Here is a 24046-nt window from a genome sequence, read left to right as displayed (position 1 = left end):
TGGTGTTGAATATGTGAAATTTTCCAATATTTTAGGTGTCATTTGCCAATGCTCTATATCGGATTAGAGTATGGATTGACCAATAACTCAAAATTAGCTGAAAGATTCTTCGGCCAAGCTCTAAGCATTGCACCGGAAGATCCTTTCGTTATGCATGAGGTTGGTGTGGTTGCATTTCAAAATGGAGAGTAAGTACTGAATGGCCCAAAGCCCTCTGTTGCCTTTTGTAACTAGAATAATATCTCAATTGCTAGGGTTTAACCGATCAAAATGACTATTCAGTAGATTTTTATTTTTAAATGTGTTCTATCTTAAGAGAAGAAGGTGGACAGTTAAAAAAGGAAATAGAAAGTGTTATCTTGGATTTCTTTTGAAATATTAAACCCCGGGTTTTGGTCCTCTTTGATGTAGGCTTTCACAAACTCTTACTTTCCAGGACTGGACAGTTGTTGCCAATCGGTCCAAAGTCACTGAACCCCACAGGGTGGCCTGAAGGCACCGCAGAACCCTCAGTCATCTATCTCCTTGTCACTGAGGAGTTGGATTCATTTGAGAAAAATTTTCCACATTTTGAAACAAAAATGTTTTCTGTTTAGATACCAGGTAATTCGAAAATTAAACTAATTAGAATGACCCAATCTGAGTTTCCTGGTAAATTTAGGTGTTACTAAAGCCTTGGATATTTATAGAATAAGGAATTCAGTGTCATGCTCAAACAGAAAAATATCTGTAGTCCTTTACACTAAATTATACATAAATTTAAAAACAATAAATTATACTACTGTAGTGGTTTGTTGCGTGTATGTGTATTCTGAAAATTGGATTATCTAGTATTTATAAAAGAAAGTTTGGAGCTTTTTAAAAATAATGTATAGTAATATTTTAATATACAGTCAATTTATTTTTAACCCCAGAGTCGTTCAAGGTGCTTTCCCATACGCAGACACATGCGTATTCCCAGTTAAGGTCAAACAAATGATGTTCTGCTTCTTACATCTACTTTCCTATTGTAAACACGTGTTTTTTTTACAGTCTGTTTGTGCCACACTTTTGTGCTTTTAGTTGGTGATTTCACTGTTTAAAATGATCCCCAACTGTAGTATTAAAATGTTGTCTACTGTTCCTAAGCAAGGGAAGGCTGTGTTGTGCCTTGGAGAAAATACTTTAGTTAGATAAGGCATGAGTTCTAGGGTGAGTTCAATGTTAATGGAAAAACAATATACGCTAAGTTAGGCATCACTAACCAGAAGCACATATAAAACAGGTTATATGTTGAACAGTTGGTGAAAAAATGTGACCAGAGGTTTGTAGGAACCTAACCCTGTATTTCCACTGGGAGAAGTGGTTCAATATTCACTGAAGCCTTGGTTACGGTGACTGTAGAACATAATTACCGAGAATGAGAATAATTGCAATCTTGAACTCTGATGTTAATGCCACAAAATGAATCATTTAGCATCTGACTTAAAGTTGAATTGTAATAAACTATTTACAGAAGTTTACCTCATTTCTTTTTACTATTACTAGAAAGACATATTCAGATTTCTTTATACTTGCTAACTTTGAATAACGTTCAACCTTTTCTCCTTCTATTTTAGATGGAAAACAGCAGAAAAATGGTTTCTCGATGCTTTGGAAAAAATTAAAGCAATTGGAAATGAGGTATTTTATGTAATATCTGTAAATATACACATATACTCCTAAGTGTGTTTATTATTGAACGAGGAAAATGATAGACAAAAATATCTGTCTTGCCTAGACTGTAATAACTTAATATTTATCATAACAAATGATTTGTTAATGTTTGAACTGTCAGGCAATTAACTGTTTTACTACATGGTACAAAATGAGTTTCTTTCTAATTGAGAGGGCAGGTGTTGGCTGTTTGCTTTGATATGTGTTGCTCTCGTTTTGATATGTGGGAGTAATCAATATATTTGATGATTATCTGATTCAGTCAATATGTGATGGTTAGTGGAAACTGGTGGTCACTGTAGCATCTAACAGAGTATGTTCTTTCGTAGAACCCAAAAGAACCTCATCTTTGATCACTGGGTAAATATTGTAGCAGATAACACTTTTGCAGAAATAGGGCTAGGTGTCATTCAAATTCAGACCTATTATTGTTCTTCCTTACCTTGTACTTACCGTGTTTCCCCGAAAATAAGACCTAGCCAGACCATCAGCTTTAATGCGTCTTTTGGAGCAAAAATTAATATATATTTATTATATTTATATAATATAAGACCTGGTATTATATTATATAAGACCCGGTATTATATTTATATTATATTATATTATATTATATTATATTATATTATATTATATTATATTATATTATTATACCTGGTCTTATATAAGACCCGGTCTTATTTTAATATAATATTACATATTAATATAATATCTTATATTAAAATAAGACCGGGTCTTATATAATATAATACCGGGTCTTATATTAATTTTTGCTCCAAAAGACATTAGAGCTGATGGTCCGGCTAGGTCTTACTTTTGGGGAAACACGGTAGTATATATTTATACCTTTCAGTATTTGAAATATTTAACGAAGTTCTGTTGTATCAAAGGTGTACCCCATGACTGTGCTCATGAATTAACTGTCCAGCTAGCATGGATGCGTGCACATTGGTATTATTTTAAAATAATAACACTTTTAGATATTAATAGACTTCTATAGTTCTATAGGTAAGGGATTTGCATGTTGCTCCTCTTGTGGTCCTGATTCTTTTTATTCATATGTATTTTGTTTTATTCTGTTCTGATTGTCACTTCCCAGTTTCCTTCTGTTCCTGTTTGGGCATATTTGCTCACGGCCCACATCTTCTTTGGCTGTTAGTTCCTCTACACTGAGACAGACACAGCTCCCTTGGGCTCCCTGCTAGGTGGCTGTCCGCCTATCCTCATAGACATGGCTTTGTATATGTTGGTCTCTTCTTGTTTGTCACATGAACTTAAAAACACTACACTCCTATGTGTTTGTACCTGTATGTGTATAAACAGGTTCTTCCACAGCTCAGTCTTGGATGGTCTGGATAATGCATGTGTTTTCGTTAATACAGGCTTGCCACTTATCACCTTGTCAATTTTCAAAGAATTGAATGCCTTAGGACCTTGCTACTCAAAGTGGACCAGTCGCATCAGCATCACCTGCGAGCTTGTTAGAAGTGCAGACTCTTAGACTTACTGAGTCAAATCTGCAGTTTTAGCAAGATCCCCAGGTGATTCTTGTGCACAGGAAAGTTTGAGATGCACTGTCATACATGACACTTAAAATTGAAACTATATTTTTTGATAATCAGAAGGCACTTTGGGAGTCTTACAGAAATTTAAAGTAATGATTTTAAGTTCAAAAGCACAATGCTATTAACTGTCAAAATGCCCATTAAAAGTTATATGAAGAGAGGAAAATATTGTTTGACTTTAGTTTTCAACTGCAGCAAATGTCAAAATAGCCACAGCAAAATAGGACAGCAGTCATGCCTAAGAATCATAAAGGATTTGTTTTCATTCACATGGGCTGTGCCTCTGAGAGCCAGGCTCAGGAGAGTTAGAGAGTGAGGCTCAGGTCTGTTTGTTCATTTAGTTCAGACTTATTTAATGCATGTCAATGATGTCCTAAGCTCTGAGCTAGGCATTGGGAGGCCAGAGGGAATTGGTTTGGTATTTCCTGCCCTCAGATCTGTTGGGAATGCAGATCAGTAAATTGGTGGTAATAATACAGTGCACAGAAAGGGCTGTGATTGAAGAAATAAAGGAGCCCACACAAAGGGGCAGACTTGGGGATGGGTCCAGAAAGCCTTCTGGGTACAACATCACACTCCTCAGTCCTAAAATATGATCAGTGTTAACCAGGCAAAAGTGAGGAAAAGGGTATTTTAGTTATAGAAAACAGTGTGGGCAAAGTTGGAGCTAATTCATATGGCTTGGATGTTTGAGAGAATGTCAAGAAATGGACAGGAGGGTTAAGTGTGGATCATTAAGGGCCTTAAAGATGACGTTAAAGTTTACACCTTATCCTGAGGGGATGAGACAACAAAAGGATTAAGAAGGGCATCATGGTTAGACTTATCTGATTGGGGCCCAGCCAAGATGTATTAATGAGGTGTTGGAGTTATGCCAGGGAGGCTGATAAGCCCTGGTAGTTCCTGGAGGGGTACATGGGTGCTATGTACTGAGTGGCAGCATACTCAGAAAGAAGTGAGGTTAGGGAGCTAAGATGGCAGGAGAAGAGACAAGAGTTTCATGTGTGGCACATTGAATTTGAAGTGCTTGTGAGATTTCTAGGTAGAAATATTAAGTAGGTAGGTGGAAAGCTCTGGAAAGGAGATACAAAATTTGAACTTCTTCAACTAGATGGGTTCTTTGACAAAATTGTGCTTATAAAATGATAACATCCTCAGGAAGTCTCATCTAGTAGGAAAGAGAAATGGAAAACCGACACACACTCTTGGTTGGTGCTGAGCAAGTACCAGGAGAGAGCCCAACTCTCACAGATACATGAAATAATGCAGTGCAAACAGGTCAAGTTAAAAAGTGACATAGGGAGACGTCATAGGAATGGCGACAGTGAGGTGGTCTTCTTGACTTCTCCTCCGGAACTTACCACAAATTGAACATCTATAACCCATCAAAGGACTCTCTGCTCAACAGCTAAGAGACTCATACGAGGATTACTTGAAGGCCCCAGCCCAAGAGGCACAAGATCAACACACCCAGAGGCCAACTCCAGACCAAACCAGAGTATTACTGGGTTTGACCTACAAGTGACACACAAGAACCCATAGGGGCCAAGCCTCATTTGAGTGGTCAACCCTCACACAGCAGATCATCCATTGTGGGCAGAGCCAAGTCTCACAACTAGTCAGCCTAGGAGTCAATCCCACCTACTGATAAGCCAAAAGCAATTAAAGCTCAACTTTAACAGGACAATATACACAACACAAGGGTCACTTTTGGAGCACTCGCACAGGAGAATAGGGAAGTGATGCAAGTCAAATACAAAGGACACTTGCTACATAAGATAACCCAGCAAAAACCAAGAAACCTAGGGGATCTACCTAATACATTGAAGCAAACACAGAGAGTCAGCCAGAATGGGGAAACAAAGAAACATGTCCCAAATAAAAAAACAGAAGAATCCTCCAGAATTGGAACAAAATGAAATAGAGAGGTAACCAACCAATCAGAGAGAGAGTTCAGAACACTGATGATAAGAATGTTTAAAGAGCTTAGTGATGACATAAAGAAGGATAGAGAAATCATAATGAACAACCAGTTAGAACTAAATATTACAATAAGTGAAATAAAGAACACACTTAACGAAATTACCAGCAGGTTAGATGAGGCAGAGGATCGAATCAGCAACTTAGAAGACAAGTTAGCAGAGATCACCCAAACGGAACAACAAAAAGAAAAAAAGAATAAAAAACAATGAAAATGGTTTAAGAGACCTCTGGGATAACATCAAGCGCAACAACATGCGCATCATAGGAATACCAGAAGGTGAAGAGAGGGAACAAGGGATCGAGAACATAATTGAAGTAATAATGACCGAAAACTTCCCTAACCTGTTGAAGGAAACCGACATACAAGCCCAGGAAGTGCAGCGAGTTCCACACCAAGACACATTATAGTTAAAATGGCAAATGATAAAGACAAAGAGAGAATCCTAAAAGCAACAAGAGAAAGACAGCGGGTTACATACAAGGGCACTCCTATAAGACTATCAAATGACTTTTCTACAGGAACTTTGCAGGCCAGGAGGGAGTGGCAACAGATATTCACAGTGATTGAAAACAAAGGCCAAACTAGATTGCTTTATCCAGCAAAGCTATCATTTAAAATTGAAGGAGAGATAAAGAGCTTCCCAGAAAATAATAAGCTAAAGGAATTTATTACCATCAAGCCAGCATTGCAGGAAATATTAAAAGGGCTTCTGTAAGCAGAAGAAAGATGAAAACAATCTAACTATAAATAATAAAATGGAAATAACTGTGTACCTATCAATAATCACTTTAAATGTAAATGGATTAAATGCTCCAATCAAAACACATAGGGTGGCTGAGTGAATAAGAAAGCAAGACTCTGCATATGCTGTATATGAGAGACTCACCTCAGATCAAAAGACACACACAGGCTGAAAGTGAAAGGTTGGAGTAAGATATTTCATGCAAATGGAAATGAAAAAAGCTGGAGTTGCAATACCTATATCTGACAAAATAGACTTTAAAATGAAGAATATATTTAAAGACAAAGATGGGCACTACGTAATAATAAAGGGATCGATCCGACAAGAAGACGTAACCCTAGTAAACATCTATGCGCCCAACATAGGAGAACCTAAATATATAAAACAGATATTGACTGACATAAAGACAGAGATCAACGGTAACACTGTCATAGTAGGGGACTTCAACACACCTCTGACAACAAGGGATAAGTCTTCCAGACAGAAAATCAGTATGGAAACAATGGCCTTAAATGACACATTGGACCAGTTGGATTTAATTGATATTTTCAGAGCATTTCACCCCAAAGCTGCAGAATACACGTTCTTCTCAAGCTCATGTGGAACACGATAGGCCACATGTTAGGCCACAAAAGAAGTCTTGATAAATTTAAGAAAATCAAAATCATACCAATTGTCTTCTCTGACCACAGTGCTATGAAATTAGAAATCAACTATGGGGAAAAAACTGGAAGACACATAAATACATGGAGGCTGAATAACATGTTACTAAATAATGAATGGGTCAACAATGAGATGAAGGAAGAAATCAAAAGATATCTTGAGACAAACGAAAATGAAAACACGACAACCCAAAAATCTATGGGATGCAGCGAAAGCAGTCCTAAGAGGGAAATTCACAGAAATGCAGGCCGACCTAAAGAAACAAGAAAAATCACTGATCAACAGTTTATCTTTACACTTAAGGGATCTGGAAAAAGAACAGCAAAACAAGCCCAAAGGGAGTACAAGGAAGAAGATAATAAAGATCAGAGTGGAAATAAATGAAATAGAGACCAAATAAACAATAGAAAAGATCGATGAATCCAAGAGCTGGTTTTTAGAGAAGATAAACATAATCGACAAATTTTTAGCCAGACTCATCAAAAAAAGAGAGAGAGGACCCAAATTAATAAAATCAGAAATGAAAGAGAAGTGACAACAGACACCACAGAAATACAAAAAAAATTAAGAAATTACTATGAGCAACTATATGCCAACAAATTAGACAATCTGGAAGAAATGGACAATTTTCTAGAAGCATACAACCTTCCAAGGCTAACTCAAGAAGAAACGGAAAACCTGAATAGACTGATTATCACCAGGAAAATTGAATCAGTAATCAACGAGCTCCCAACAAACAAAAGCCCTGGACAAAATGGCTTTACAGGTAAATTTTACAAAACAATCAAAAAAGTATTATCACCTATTCTCAAATTATTCCAAAAAATCCAGCAGGGAAGGATCCTAAAAACTTTTTATGAGGCCACTATCACCCTGATCCCAAAATCAGACAAAGACATTACAAAAAAGAAAACTACAGGCCAATATCCTTTATGAACATAGGTGCAAAAATCCTCAACAAAATATTAGTGAACAGAATTCAGCAATACATTAAAAAGATCATACACCATGATCAAGTGGAATTCATTCCTGGTATGCAAGGGTGGTTCAACATCCGCAAATCAATCAATGTGATACACCACATTAACAAAATGAAAAATAAAAATCATATGATCATATCAATAGTTGCAGAAAAGGCATTTGACAAAATCCAGCAACGATTTATGATAAAAACTCTTAAGAAAGTGGGAATAGAGGGACCATATCTCAACATAATAACAGCCATATATGATAAACCCACAGCTAACATCATACTCAATGGGGAAAAGCTAAAACCATTCCCCTTAAGATCAGGAACGAGGCAAGGTTGCCCACTTTCTCCACTTCTATTCACCATAGTTCTGGAAGTTCTAGCCATAGCAATCAGATAATAAAAAGAAACAAAAGGCATCCAAATGGGTAAGGAGGAAGTAACAGTGTCATTATATGCAGATGACATGATATTATATAAAGAGAACCCTAAAGACTCCTCCAAAAAACTATTAGCACTGATAAATGAATTTAGTAGAGTAGCAGGATACAAAATTAATATTCAGAAATCAGTTGCATTTGTATATACCAATAATAAAACATCAGGAGAAATTAAGAAAACAATCCCATTTACAATTGCTTCAAAGACTATAATATACCTAGGAATAAATTTAACCAAAGAAGTAAAAGATCTGTTCTCAGAAAATTATAAGACACTGAAGAGAGACATTAAAGAAGATACAAATAGATGGAAACCGCATATCTTGCTCATGGATAGGAAGAATTAATATCATTAAAATGTCCATACTGCCTAGGGCAATATACAGATTCAATGCAATTCCTATCAAACTACCAAGCACAGTTTTCACAGAAATAGAATATACAATCCTAAAATTTATGTGGAACCATTAAAGACCCCGGATAGCCTCAGCAATCTTGAGAAATAAGAACAAAGTGGGAGGTGTAATGATACCTGACATCAAATTATACTACAAGGCTACAGTAATCAAAACAGCATGGTACTGGCATAAGAACAGACACATAGATGAATGGAACAGAATAGAGAGCCCAGAAATAAATCCATGCCTATATGGTCATTTAATCTATGAAAATGGAAGCAAGAGTTTACGGTGGGGTAAAGACAGTCTACTCAATAAATGGTGCTGGGAAACCTGGACAGACACATGCGAAAAAATGAAGCCGGACCGCCTCCTCACACCATATACAAGAATAAGTTCAAAATGGATTAAAGACTTAAATGTAAGATCTGAAACCATCAAACTCCTAGAAGAAAATATAGGGAAAAAATTTACAGACATTACCCGGAGTAAGATTTTTACTGATATATCCCCTCGGGCAAGGGAAGTAAGAGGAAAAATGAACATGTGGGATTACGTCAAACTGAAAAGTTTTTTCTCAGAAAAGGAAACCATCAAACAAAAAGGGATCCTACTGAATGGGAGAAGATATTTGCCAATGATATATCCGATATCATTGGATAAGGGATTAATACCCCAAATTTATAAAAAACTCACTCAACTCCGAAAAAACAAACAACCCAATTAAAAAATGGGCAGAGGACAGGAAGAGACATTTTTCTAAAGAGGACATACAGATGGCAAACAGACATATGAAAAAATGCTCAACCTCACTAATCATTAGAGAAATGCAAATAAAAACCTCAATGAGATACCACCTCACCCCAGTCAAAATGGCTGTCATCAATAAATCAAACCACAAGTGCTGGTGAGGATGTGGAGAAAAGGGAACCCTTGTGCACTGTTGGTGGGATTGCAGATTGGTGCAGCCACTATGGAAAACAGTATGGAGGTATCTTGAAAAACTGAAAATGGAACTACCTTATGACCTAGCAATTCCACTCCTAGGTATCTATCCGGAGAAATTCAAAACTGTAATTCGAAGAAATGTATGCACCCCTATGTTTATTGCAGCCCTATACACAATAGCGAAGACATGGAAACAACCGAAATGCCCATCAGTACACTACTGGATTAAGAAACAGTAGTACATTTATACAACGGAGTATTACGCAGCCATAAAGAAGAATGAAATCTTACCATTTGCAACAATATGGGTGGACCTAGAGAACATTATGCTAAGTGAAATAAGTCAGACAGAGAAAGACAAAACCATATGATCTCACTTATATGTGGAATCTAAAGAAAAGAATAAATGAACGAACGAATCAGAAACAGTCTCAGAGACACAGAGGAAAAATTGAGGGTTGCTAGATGGGAGTGGGAAAGGGGTTAAGGGAGAAGGTGAGGGGATTAGAAAGCACAATCAGTCTCATTAGGGAGACCACCTCAGGGATGATGTAGATGCCTGATCACTGCACCGTACACCTGAAGCTGAAGCTGAACAATAATGAATGTCAACTACAATTATTATATGTATATAATTGTAGTTGACATTCATTATTGTAAATATATATGTATGTGTGTGTGTGTATATATATATGTAGATATATTTACAAGAAGTGGAGTACAGCATTAGGAATATAGGCAGTGGAAATGTGACGGCTGTATGCGATGTCAGAGGGGTAGTAGATTGGGAGAGGGTGGTTATAACTTTGTGAGGGATATACATGATAAATGTCTATTACATTGTTTTGTATTCTTGAAGCTAATAAAAGAAGAAAAAGTGACGTAGGTAAATCATGGGTTTGATGTTGCTGTGTTTCAGGTAACTGTTGACAAGTGGGAACCTTTGTTGAACAACTTGGGGCATGTCTGCAGAAAACTTAAGTAAGTGAAGTAGAGCATTTTCAGAAATATTCTTTGTGAGTACAAGTTTACTTAATTTTGTGTAGCTTTTTCCGTATTTTTATTTTATGACATCCTCCATCTTTCTTGTACTTGGCTGTTCAGGTATAACAAGCATCAAAGTAATTGTTTTTATTATCTCTGTTGGTGTAATTTTATTTTAGTAATATATTGAAAATTATAGTAACTTCTTTTCTTATATTGAAGAGAATTTAGCATTCAAAATTAATTTAGAAGAATTAGGACAGTAGGATTTAATTAAAATCATATCTATATTCTAACTCACTACTTTCCTCTAGATACCAGTTTTCTGATATGATAAACAGATGGTAGTTGAAAAATAGATTCTTTTGGTAAATAAGAAGTTTTTAATTAATGTCAATAGCCACAGAAAAGCAGTCAAAGTTTAAAATTAATAAGCAATTTTAGGAAACTCTAGGTTACTCAAAATTTAACAGGTTTTTCTATTTCAGGATTTCTTGGAGTCTTTATTATGCATTATGAGCTGTAGCATTTCCCAAACTTTATTAAGCACAAACCCTTTTTTTCACATTCACAAAAGATTTTACAGGAAATGTATTCCAGAGAACTTTGGAAATGCTATTCCAAGTAACTCCTTTCAACCTAAAAGCAGAACTTTTTGGTTGCCTTTAACCACTGCTGGTGTGGGAGGTTTGACTTCACATAAAGAGGCCTTACCCTGAGATAGGGCACAGGCCCAACAGTCAAGGTTAGAGTCTGGTTCCGATCAGGTGCCACGCACGGCAAAAGGATGCAGCTAACGTCCCTGCAGGACTACCCTCAGCTACCTGAGTGAGCGAGGCAGGAAAATACATTTCATGGAGGTGCTGAGATACACAAAAGTGGATGTAAAGGCACGTTATCAGTCTCAATTGTTATTCTGATATAGGAAAGTGTTTCTTATGTGTTTACATAGATGAATAGTTATCTTGGGCTTAGGAATTTAGTACTTTTACTGTACCCACTAATTGTTTTCTTTCTTCCCATTCTCTGTTCCTCTCCCGACTCCCTCTCATCTCTCACAGAAAGTATGCGGAGGCATTGGATTATCACCGTCAGGCATTGGTGTTAATTCCTCAAAACGCATCCACCTATTCTGCCATAGGGTATATCCATAGTCTGATGGGCAACTTTGAAAATGCTGTGGACTATTTCCACACAGTACGTGTTTTGTTTTACCTACCTTTAAATCTGGTTGACATTTACCACTTCTTTTTTAAAAAAGATCTTTTCTAGATAGTGTTTTGTTACTTTACCATTTAAAAATTTTTTAGGGGACCTTGTGTCTTATTCTTCTTTGCAGAGAAAAGCATGTGCATGTTGTGTATTAGAAACAAATGTGAGACTTTTCGTGTGTGTGTGTAGTGAGACGTAATAGTATCCAGTGATGTTTGTCAGCCCAGTCCAAGCTGGGCGTTACATCTTGGCGGGGAGTATAGAAATTCATGTTGCACAATGAGAGACCTTCGAGAATTTTAGTCTATTTATGATGTTAATTCCCTTAGATCACTTTAATAGATGAACAAAACAATCTGCGTTCATTACAAGGAAGGAGTCTCTCCTTAATCCATACACTGTATTTCATCAAATCAAAGACATCATTAGTAAGCAAGATGACCACGCACAAAAAAATACACTGCCATTTAAACTTTAACATAATTGTTTCCTTTCACTTTGTTTTTTTGTAATTAGAAAACATGCTCTTTTGTACATATTACAGTATAGATTTTACCAGGGATCACTCTAATACCTACATAAAAAAGAAAGTATAAGTGAAATAAATAGTTAAGTTATTCAGTTCTTCACAATCAGAGTTTGGTTCCTCTAAATCACTTTTGTACCATGTGGTGAATATCCCTGTTTTCCTAAAGTATTGTCCTGGTGCCAGCATACACACCCTGCTTTTGAATCAGGTTCCTTCCAGCCAAAGACATTGGCCCTGCAAATCTTATGCTGCCAGAAGGTTTTTAGACAACAACCACAAGTCACGTATCTTCTGTGTGTTCCTCGCATGGTTTGTGGTCTAGTCTGTGCCATCCATGTGGCCACTAAGTCTGCGCTGCTTTCACAGACACCCTTATCATGACTGTGCCAGCTGACAGCAATAGTAAGAACCCACCAGTTGTAGGACATCCCAAGTTCAGAAATGTTAGAATTTGAAAAAATTGTGGGTCTTAGAATCAATGAGATAATGATGTTTGGCGAAAGATGAAAAATGAGGAAATGCAGTATTTCAAAGATAAATTCATAAGTGATAGATTCCTAACTGATTTTCAAGGGTTGGTTAGAAATTTTCAGGCAAGATGATGTCTTCAAGGTGCCACTGATAACTAGAATGCTGAGCTAGTCGAGGCGTAGGCTAAGCAACTTTTCTGGTTTGTGTCCTCTTTCAAATACAGAGGGTGCCAAAAAAATGTATACACATTTTAAGAAAAGAAAAAGCTGTACTAAATTATGCTGATGGTAACCACTTTGAGCACTTTTTGTAATTGTAGAAGTGAAACGTGACTTGTGTTCATCTTTTGTTATCAGTATATATTATTATAATTTTAATACAGTTTTTCCTTTCTTAAAATGTGTATACATTTTTTTGGCACACTCTGTATGCATATTTGAATATTATATAATTTATTTCTTTTCTGTGATTTAATACCAAGGCTTAGAGGGCTCTCTGTAGCGATACAGTTTTTAAAATCTTATTGGAGGTGGAGGATTTTAAACATAAAAATAGAATAGTGTAATGGCCCTTTATGTACCCATTACCCAACTTCAACAATCACTAACTCACGGCCACTCTTGTTTTAGCTGTGTCCCCATTCACCTCCCTCTAGCCCCAACCTGGATTCCCTGGAGTATATTGAATTGAGTTTTGCAGGAATATTTTTAAACAAAAGAGAAGGAAATACATTTTCTTATGATAACCATGCTGAATCTTTTCTGGCAGGCCCTTGGTCTTAGGCGCGATGATACATTCTCTGTTACAATGCTTGGTCATTGCATTGAAATGTACATTGGTGATTCTGAAGCTTATATTGGTAAGATTATAATTATTCTCATTGACATTACATTACATTTTTCAGATTGTTGTATGTCTCTGTTAAGGTTTCTTAAATTTTTATGTAAGATTCTAAGTTTATCTTTCTAACCATTCTAATTACATTAATATAAGAAACTCCATTTATTCTGCTGGAACAATGCTGTGGGAATTAATGACTCATTAAGTATTCATTCACTTTAAATTCGAGTACTTGCTATATGCAAAATACTATTATAGAATATGGTTTAAGCACTGTGATATCAAGAATCAATCTAATTGCATCATGGAAAAATCTTGGAGACATTTTTCTAATAAACAAGAAAAGGGCTCTGGCCTTAATATTTTATAAGACAGGGATGGCATATTAATCTTTATATTTCAGTGGAATATTAAGTTGGCTTGCATTCCCATTACAGTGCTCTATAATTCTTCAAATTTTTTAAATGATAAGCATGTCATAAGACAAGTTTGGGTGGAATTGCTTACTTGGACACTCATTTAGTTAGGAACATTGTAAGGTAAGGAAGGTGCAGCGAGACCTGGACTTTGGGGCGGACAAAGAGTTCTTTAACAGGACGTAAAACCATAGAGGCAAAAAATGTTATATTAGCCTTCAATAGAAGAACTGTTCATTAAAAACACGCATATTAAGAGAGTGAAAAGGCGTATCATACACTGGGAGAAGTTCCTCACAACACAGACTCATCAAATAACCTGTGTCTGTAATACAAAAAAATCCTACAAATCAATAAGAAAAAGTTCAGTCAAAAATGGACAAAATACTGGAACAGGAGCTTCACAAAAGGATATCCAGATAGTTACAAAGCAAATTAAGGTGCTTAATATCATTACTTATTAGGGAAATGAAATTAAAACCGTAATGAGATACCATTGCACACCTGTCAGAATGGCTAAAACTTAAAAATACTGATAGTGCCTCATGTTGGCAATGATACAGAGCTGCTGGAACGCTCATATATTACTGATTATTGGTGGGGTTATGAACAGGTAAAATTCTCTGGAAAATTGTTCAACGAACGTATTTACTAAAGTTAAACAGGCCTATTATATCAGTCATCTGTTGCTGCCTAACAACCCACTCCAACCAACAAAGATGTGTTATTTCTCCCAGTTCTGTGGGTTATTGGCTCATTTGCTGGTCTCATTCACTTATGCTACTGTGGTTGGCAAGCAGTTGGTGGGGCTTATGGTCTAAGGTGTTACACACAGGTGGGGACTTTAGCTGACACAGCTGGGCCTTTCCATGGGTCTTTTATCCCAGGCTTGGAATAGCGTGGTGGTTGCAGGGTTCTAAAGGACAAGAACTAAAGCTTCAAGACCTCTTGAAAGCTGGACGTTGCACAAAATCACTTCTATCACATTCTAATCATCAAGATGAGTAATGTGATTAAGTACAGTCAACATGGGAAGAAGTTATTCAAGGGCATAGGTGCTGGGAGGTGCAATTCTCTGGCGGGGGCGGTATTAGGGTAGTGATCTACTGTACTGACCTTATGATGCAGCTGTTCTACTACCAGGTTTATGCCCAACAGAAACATGTTTCAGCCTCCGTAAGCCAAAGTTCACACACAAGATTGTTCATAGCAGCTTTAATCATAATAGCATCTAACTAGAAATAACTGAATGCCCACCAATAGTAGAATGGAGAAATAAATTGTGGCATACTGATACAGTAGAACACTACACAATTAAAAGGACTAACTTCTGAGTCATGTTGTGACATAGGTGAAGTCTCACAATTTTTGACCAAGAATATATACTGATTAGTTCCATTTATATGAAGATTAGTATAAAGCATAACTAAGTAGTGATAGAAAAATCAAAGCAGTGATTACGTCTGGCTTGGAAGAGAGAAGCATTCACTAGAAGGGGCATGAAGTGGTTTTTTTTTAGGAGCTGGAAATGTTCCAGTTTGGTCTGGTGCTAATTTTGTGGGTATATGCATATGTGAGAATTCATCCATGTGTGTATACTTTACAATTTGTAGGTTGTGACTCAGCTTTTAAAAGTTAAAAAAAGAAAAGAAAAAGAAGCTTGAGTTCTGGCATCCTGAATACCCTTGGTTGAAATCTTAGCTTTGCCACTCAGTAGCTGTGTGACTTGGGGCAAGTCTGAGCCTGAGTTCCCTCATTTGTTCAAGGAAGAGTTGTGGGGATTACATGCAGAATTTTCCTATACAACTAAGTAAAGTCTGGAGACAGGACACTGAGTAGGACAGACATTTTGCCTGTCCTCACAAAGGTAATGGTCTTACAGAGAAGATTTCCAAGTGTATCGTTCATTATGTGCTACTTTTTATTTTACTGAGGTATAATTGACATATAACATTGTATTCGTTTCAGGTGTATACAGAAAGATTTGATATTTGGGTATATTGTAAAATGAACACCACAGTAAGCCTAGCTAAGGTTCATCACTATACATAGAAAATTTTTTTCTTGTGATGATGAGAATTTTTAAGATCTACTCTCTGAGCAACTTTCAGATATGCAATACAGTATTATTAACTATAGTCACCATGCGGTACTGTTTTCATTTTAGAAGGCTTGTATGTCATTATCTGTCAGAACACCTATTACTGAAAACTGTTAGTTTGAACTGTGTAAAATTGTCATTTTGTTTATATCAGAAATGATTGAACCTTATATGTCTGTTGAAAGTCTTTTCCATTCTTAAGATTTTGATATGTGGAAAATGTATTTCCCTTTACTGTGGTTTTTATGTGCATAAGACCTGTGACTATACCAACGCCAACAGGCAGTTGTTGTTTGTAACAGCTGAGAAAAAGTCACCCACAGGTTCCTATCCGTATTTAAGGGGCTTTGAAAATGGGGTAGCTATTGAGCCATGCTGCAGCTGAAACTGCATGTGCTTCTATTAGGTTGGTGCAAAAGTAATTGCAGTTTTTGCATTTTTAACCTGTTAAACCGCAATTACTTTTGCACCAACCTGATAGAAGTCTTCCCAGCAGTCTCCCTTGGTAATAAAAACGGAAGAGAAGGAAAATGATTGGAACATTTTTTTCTTTCTGAGCTATACTTGTGCTCTTAAAAGTACCATTTGCTTTAATGATAGAGACAGTGTTATGTAACAATGGATTTAACAGATAAGTGACGGAATTTCTTATTATGGTGTTTTGTTTTTTTTTTAGGCGCAGACATTAAAGACAAATTAAAATGTTATGACTTTGATGTGCATACAATGAAGACACTAAAAAACATTATTTCACCTCCGTGGGATTTCAGGGAATTTGAAGTAGAAAAACAGACTACAGAAGAAACGGGGCTTGCACCACTGGAAACCTCAAGGAAAACTCCAGATTCTAGACCTTCCTTGGAAGAAACCTTTGAAATTGAAATGAATGAGAGTGACATGATGTTAGAGACATCTATGTCAGACCACAGTACGTGAGTCCAAATCGGTCCTGATTTCATTTTGTCCTAGAGTAGAGTAGGTCAGTGTTCACATTCTTGTCATGTCTTAAGAATTTCCCATTTCTTAAAATGAATCTGGACTACATCTCTACATTTAGGAATGGAGACCTGCCTTAAAAGACTGGATAACACACCTTTGCAACAGATGTTTTCTGATCCTACAAAATAATTATACATAGTGAAATAAAGAAGGTAAACTATCTGTTACGTCTTTTTATTTTTTTTAAATAAACTTTTATTTTTGACTAATTTTAGATTCACAGAAAAGCTGCAAAGATAGTACAGAGAGCTTCCATATGCCCCTCACCCAGTTTCTTCCCATTGTTAACATCTTACATTACCATGAAACCTTTGTTATAACTAAGAAACCTGTACTGGTATGTTACTAGTAACCAAACTCCAGACATTATTTGGATTTCACCAGTTTTCTACTAATGTCCTCTTGCTGCCCCAGCATCCCATCTAGAGTCACACTGCACTTAGTTGTCTCCTTAAGCTCCTCTTGCCTGACAGTGTCTCAGACTTCTCTTATCTGTCATGACCTGGATGGTTTTGAGGAGGAGTGGTCAGATATTTTGTAGAATGTGCTTCAATTTGAATTTGCCTGATGTATTTCTCATGATTGGATTGGGGTTGTAGGTTTAGGGGAAAAAATACGACAGACATGAGTATCTTTCTCATTACATGTCGGGGGTACATGATATTAACTTGAGTTATCAAAAATGGTGTTAACCTTGATCACTTGGTTACAATGGTGTCTGCTCACTTTCTCCGCTATAAAGTTACTGTTTTTCCCTTTCCATACTTTATTCTTTAGAAGCAATCACTAAGTACGGGCTACCCTTGATGGAATCAGGGTTTAAGCTCCACCCTCTGGAAGGGAGTATATCTGCACATATTATTTGGAATTATTCCCTAATGAAAAGTTGTCTCTTCCATTTATTTAATCATCAGTATGGACTCACGTATATGGATTTTATATTTTAGGTTAAAAAATATGTATAAAAGAAAACTACAGGCCTATATCCCTAATGAACATAGATGCAGAAATCCTCTACAAAATATTAGCGAACAGAATTCAGCAATACATTAAAAAGATCATACACCATGATCAAGTGGGATTCATTCCTGGTATGCAAGGGTGGTTCAACCACCACAAATCAATCAATGTGATACACCACATTAACAAAATGAAAAATAAAAATCATATGATCATATAAATAGATGCAGAAAAAGCATTTGACAAAATCCAGCAACGATTTATGATAAAAACTCTTAAGAAAGTGGGAATAGAGGGACCATATCTCAACATAAAGGCCATATATGATAAACCCACAGCTAACATCATACTCAATGGGGAAAAGCTAAAACCATTCCCCTTAAGATCAGGAGCAAGGCAAGGTTGCCCACTTTCTCCACTTCTATTCACCATAGTTCTGGAAGTTCTAGCCACAGCAATCAGACAATAAAAAGAAATAAAAGGAATCCAAATGGGTAAGGAGGAAGTAACAGTGTCATTATATGCAGATGACATGATATATATAGAGAGAACCCTAAAGACTCCACCAAAAATCTATTGGAACTGATAAATGTATTTAGTAAAGTAGCAGGATTCAAAATTATTCAGAAATCAGTTGCATTTGTATATACCAATAATAAAATATCAGAAGGAGAAATTAAGAAAGCAATCCCATTTACAATTGCTTCAAAGACTATAAAAAACCTAGGAATAAATTTAACCAAAGAAGTGAAAGATCTGTTCTCAGAAAATTATAAGACACTGAAGAAAGAAATGAAAGAAGATACAAATAGATGGAAACACACCATGCTCATGGATAGGAAGAATTAATATCATTAAAATGTCCATACTGCCTAAGGCAATATACAGATTAAATGCAATTCATATCAAACTACCAAGGACTTTTTTCACAGAAATAGAACAAATAATCCTAAAATTTGTATTGAAATATAAAAGACCCCAGATAGCCTCAGCAATCTTGAGAAATAAGAACAAAGTGGGAGGTATAATGATACCTGACATCAAATTATACTACAGGGCTACAGTAATGAAAACAGCATGGTACTGGCATAAGAACAGACACATAGATCAATGGAACAGAATAGAGAGCCCAGAAATAAATCCGTGCCTATATGGTCATTTAATCTATGAAAATGGAAGCAAGAATTTACGGTGGGGTGAAGACAGTCTATTCAATAAATGGTGCTGGGAAACCTGGACAGACACATGCAAAAAAATGAAGCCGGACCGCTTCCTTACACCATATACAAGAATAAATTCACAATGGATTAAAGACTTAAATGTAGGATCTGAAACCATCAAACTCCTAGAAGAAAATATAGGGAAAAAATTTACAGACATTACCTGGAGTAAGATTTTTACTGATATATCAGTAGACAACTGGATTAAGAAACAGTGGTACATTAATACAATGGAGTATTACGCAGCCATAAAGAAGAGTGAAATCTTACCATTTGCAACAATATGGATGGACCTAGAGAACATTATGCTAAGTGAAATAAGTCAGACAGAGAAAGACAAATACTATATGATGTCACATGTGGAATCTAAAGAAAAGAATAAATGAATGAGCGAATCAGAAACAGTCTCAGAGACATAGAGGAAAAATTGAGGATTGCTAGATGGGAGGGGGGTGGGGATAAGGGGGAAGGTGAGGGGATTAGAAAGCACAATCGGTAACCACAAGATCGCCACAGGGATATGAAAGTCAATTTGGGGAATGTAATCAATGTAAAGATTTTGTAGGGTATCCAATGGACACTTGTCTTATTAGGGAGACCACCTCAGGGAAGATGTAGATGCCTGATTACTGCACTGTATACCTGAAGCTGAACAATAATGAATGTCAACTATAATTTTATATATATATATATATGGTTACATATATATATATATACAATTTTATATATATATATATATGGTTACAAGAAGCGGAGTACAGCATTAGGAATAGAGACAGTGGAAATGTAATGACTACGCGATGTCAGAGGGATAGTAGATTGAGGGAGGGGGTTATCACTTTGTGGAGGATATAAATGATAAATGTCTATTACATTGTTTTGTATACCTGAAACTAATAAAAAATTAAGAAACAACATATATATATATATATATATATATATATATATATATATATATATATATATATATAATTTTGTTTATTGTATGGCTTTCAGGTTGGTTCCTGTGTCCCTGTGACAGGCCCCATCCATTTGTGTTTTTCATTGTTTTGTCTTTTCTTTATTATGGTCATGTGTGCACATGTGCACACATGATATATATATTATATGTATATAATATATATCACTTTTGGTAACGAATGTACGATACCAGTTCAAGATGGAATATGGGGGAAGGGGGAGGCAGAGAGTATATGGAAATTCTGCTTTCTGTTCCATTTTGCTGTAAACCTGAATTGCTCTAAGAAATGATTGTGTGTATGTGTGGACATAGCCGTTTTAATCATTTTGAAGTGTGTGATTCAGTGGCATTATTTCCATTTTTTTCCATCATCCCAAACAGAAACTTTGTATTGATTAAGCAGCCCTACTCATCCCTCCCCCCAGCCAGTAACCTCTAATCTATTTCCTGTCTATGAATTTGCTCGTTCTAGATAATTTCATATAAGTGGAGTCATATAATATTTGTCATTTTGTGTCTGGTTTTATTTTACTTAGTGCAATATTTTAAAGGTTTATCCATGTTATAGCTTTTATCAGAACTTCGTTCTCTTTTTATGGCTGAATAATATTGCATTATATGTATATTACATATTCATGTGTTGATGGACACTTGAGTTGTTTCCACCTTTTGGTTATTGTGAATAATCCTGCTAGGAACATGGGCGTATAAATATCTGTGTCCCTGTTTTGAATTCTTTGGGTATATACCTAGGAGTGGAATTGTTTTGTCGTGATAATTCTGTGCTTAACTCTTTGAGAAACTGGCAACTTTATTCATGTGGCTGTACCACTTTACATTTCCCACCGCCAAGCACAAGGGTTTCAATTTCTCTGCACCCTTACCAAAGCTTTTTCCTGTTCTTTTTAATTTTATTATGTGCTTATTATCATTTATTTATCTTTTTGGACAAATGTCTATTCAAGTCTTTTGCCCATTTTGAAATTGAGTTGTTTATCTTTCTGTTGTTGAGTTGTAGGAGTTCTTTTACAGATTTTGGATGTTAAACCCTTACCAGATACATGTTTTACACATATTTTCTCCCATTCTTTGGGTTGTCTATTCACTCTCTTGATAGTGTTCTTTCATACACAAAAGGTTTTAATTTAATGAAGTCCAGTTTATCTAGTTTTTCTTTTGTTGACTGCTTTTGGTGTCATATTTATGTAACTATTGCTAAAGCCAAGGTTATGCAGATTTTCACTTATGTTTTCTTATAAGATTTCTTTTTTATAGTTTTAGCTCTTAGTTGTCGGTCTTTGATCCATTTTGAGTTAATTTTTGTAAATGTAAGTTAAAGGTCCAACTTCATTCTTTTGCATGTGGATATTCAGTTTTCCCAGCACCATTTCTTGAAGAGACTGTCCTTTCCCAGTTGAATAGTCTTGGCACCCATGTCAAAAAATAAGAGAGTTTATTTCTGGGCTCTGAATTCTATTCCATTGGTCCATATGTATATCCTTTATGCTAGTATCACACTGTTTTGATTGCTGTAACTTTGTAGAAAGTTTTGAAATTGGGAAGTGTGAGTCCTCCAAACGTGATCTTTTCCAAGATTGTTTTGGATATTGTGAGTCACTTGAATTTTCATATGAATTTTGGGGTAGTTTTTTCCATTTCTGGGGGTGGGGGGGAAGCCATTGGGATTTTGATAGGGATTTTACTGAATTTTTATGTCTTAATATTATGTCATCTAATCCATGAACAGGATGTCTTTCCATTTATTTATGTCTTTAATTTCTTTCATGGTTTTGCAGTTTTCATTTACAAGTCTTTCACCTCCTTGGTTAAATTTATTCCTCAGTATTCTTTTCGATGTTATTGTAAATAGAATTGTTTTTTTAGTTTCCTTTTTGGATTGTTCATTCCTAGTGTATAGAAATACAACTGATTTTTGTATATTGACTTTGTATCCTGAATGTATCTATTAGCTTTAACATTGTGCGTGTGTGTGTGTGTGTGTGTGTGTGTGTACATTGTATTATTTAGAGTTTTCTCAATAATAGGATCATGTCATCTACGAATAGAGATAGTTTTATTTCTTCCTTCCAATTTGGATTCTTTTCATTTCTTTTCTTTGTGTAACTGCTCTGGCTAGAATTCCACTATTGTTTTGAATAGAAGTGGCAGAAGTAGGCATCCTTGTCTAATTCCTGATCTTGTAGGGAAAGCTTTCAGTTTTCACCATTGAGTATGACGATAGCTGTGAGTTTTTCAGATACCCTTTGTGGTGTTAGAGAAGTTCCCTTCTTTTCCTAATATATTGAGTGTGTGGTGGGTTTTTTTGTTTGTTTTTAATCAGGAAAGGGTGCAGATTTTATCAAATGCTTTGTTTTTGATCAATTGAGATGGTCAGATGTAATGAGTTCTAGATTTTCAGGTCTGTTCAAGGAAAAGACATGACCATGAGGTGGCAGTAGCACATTTTGTTTGGGGTAGCTTTCTTTAAGCTGTGCTTTGACAAGTTGTAGGAGGGGGTAGCCCCTTCCAAAGACAGCAGTGTGGGACCTCCACCCAGAAGGGGACCACGGCAAGGGAACTCCTGGGGGAGGGGAATTACAGAGGGGGTTCACATGTCTTGGTGATGTAGTAGTAGCAACATGGCAGGGAGTCCCTGCATTAGAGAAATCCTCAGTGCAGCAGCAGCTTGGAGTCTTCTGTAGCCCGGGGTTTTTCTTATTTATGCTAGTGGATGCTGGGTGTAGTTTTGCCAGGCATGCAGAACAGGCAGGCTCTAAATGGCTAAAGATATCTTGTTTGGGCTATATTTAAAATAATTGCGAGTGTAAAAATTTGATTTGGTGCCAGTGGACTGGAGCTAACCATTCCAGCCCGCTGTGAAGAAGTAAACAGCATAGAGAGCAGTATACAAGAGCCATCTTTGGTTCATTTATATAACATCTTGCAGGTGTTTTTTCCTTCATTCTATTAATATTGTATATTACATTGATTTTTGTGTATTGAACCACCCTTACAATTCTGGGATAAATCCTACATGGTCATGGTGTATGATCCTTTTAATATAATGCTGAATTCAATTTGCTAATATTTTGTTGAGATGTTTATATTCATTAGAGATATTGGTCTGTAGTTTTCTTGTAGTATCTTTGGCTTTGGTATTGGGGTAATACTGGCCTCATAGAATGAATTAGGAAGTGTTCCTCCTTTTCAATTGTTTAGAAATGTTTGAGAATTGGTGGTAATTCTTTAAACGTTTGGTAAACTTCACCACTGAGGTCATCTTGTCCTGGGCTTTCCTATTATATGTTTGGAGGTTTTTGATTACTAATACTACCTCCTTACTTGTTATAGCTATTTCTTCTTGAGTCAGTTTTGGTAATTTGTATGTATCTGGGAGTTTGTCCATTTTATTTAGGTTATTCAATTTGTTGGTGTATAGTTGTTCATATTATCCTGTTATAATCCATTTTATTTCTCTAAAGTCAGTAACAATTTCCCTTCTATGATTTTAGTAATTTGAGTCTCATGTCTCTTTTTTACTTTTCTTAGTCAATCTGGCTAAAGGTTTGTCAATTTTGTATACCTTTTCAAAGAACCAACTTTTGATCTTGTTGACTTTCTCTGTTGTTTTTCTAGTCTCTATTTCATTTCTACTCTAATCTTTATTATTTCCTTCCTTCTGCTACCTTTGGGTTAAGTTTGGTGTTATTTTTCTAGCTCCTGTAAGGTATGAAGTTAGGTTATTGAATTAAGATTTTTTCCTTCTGTGCACTGTTTTTGCTTCAACCTATAAGTTTTGGTATGTTGTGTTTTCATTTTCATTTGTCTTAAGATATTTTTCTAATTTTTCTCGTGATTTTGTACCCATTGGCCGTTTGAGTGTGTAGTTTAATTTCCACATATTTGTGAGTTTTCCAGATTCCCTTCTATTATTAATTTCCAGTTTCATTC

The 24046-nt window shown here is 35.9% G+C and overlaps 1 protein-coding gene across 1 annotated transcript in view; it reads left to right on the top strand.

Moving 5' to 3' along the window:
- Nucleotides 1-17116, top strand: part of CDC16 (cell division cycle 16) — a 30727-nt gene extending 13611 nt beyond the window's left edge. Inside the window, exons 13-18 of the mRNA XM_019742114.3 lie at nt 36-188; nt 1599-1662; nt 10322-10383; nt 11448-11583; nt 13367-13457; nt 16632-17116. Coding sequence (XP_019597673.1) covers nt 36-188; nt 1599-1662; nt 10322-10383; nt 11448-11583; nt 13367-13457; nt 16632-16891 — 766 coding nt within the window. The 3' untranslated portion in view covers nt 16892-17116. The remainder of the gene's footprint in view (nt 1-35; nt 189-1598; nt 1663-10321; nt 10384-11447; nt 11584-13366; nt 13458-16631) is intronic.
- The last annotated feature ends 6930 nt before the right edge of the window (nt 17117-24046 follow it).

The sequence above is a fragment of the Rhinolophus sinicus genome, chromosome 16, assembly GCF_057876585.1.
Source record: "Rhinolophus sinicus isolate RSI-liver-muscle chromosome 16, RSI-T2T, whole genome shotgun sequence".
Lineage (NCBI taxonomy): Eukaryota > Metazoa > Chordata > Mammalia > Chiroptera > Rhinolophidae > Rhinolophus > Rhinolophus sinicus.
This window is presented reverse-complemented; position numbering and strand designations above follow the sequence as displayed.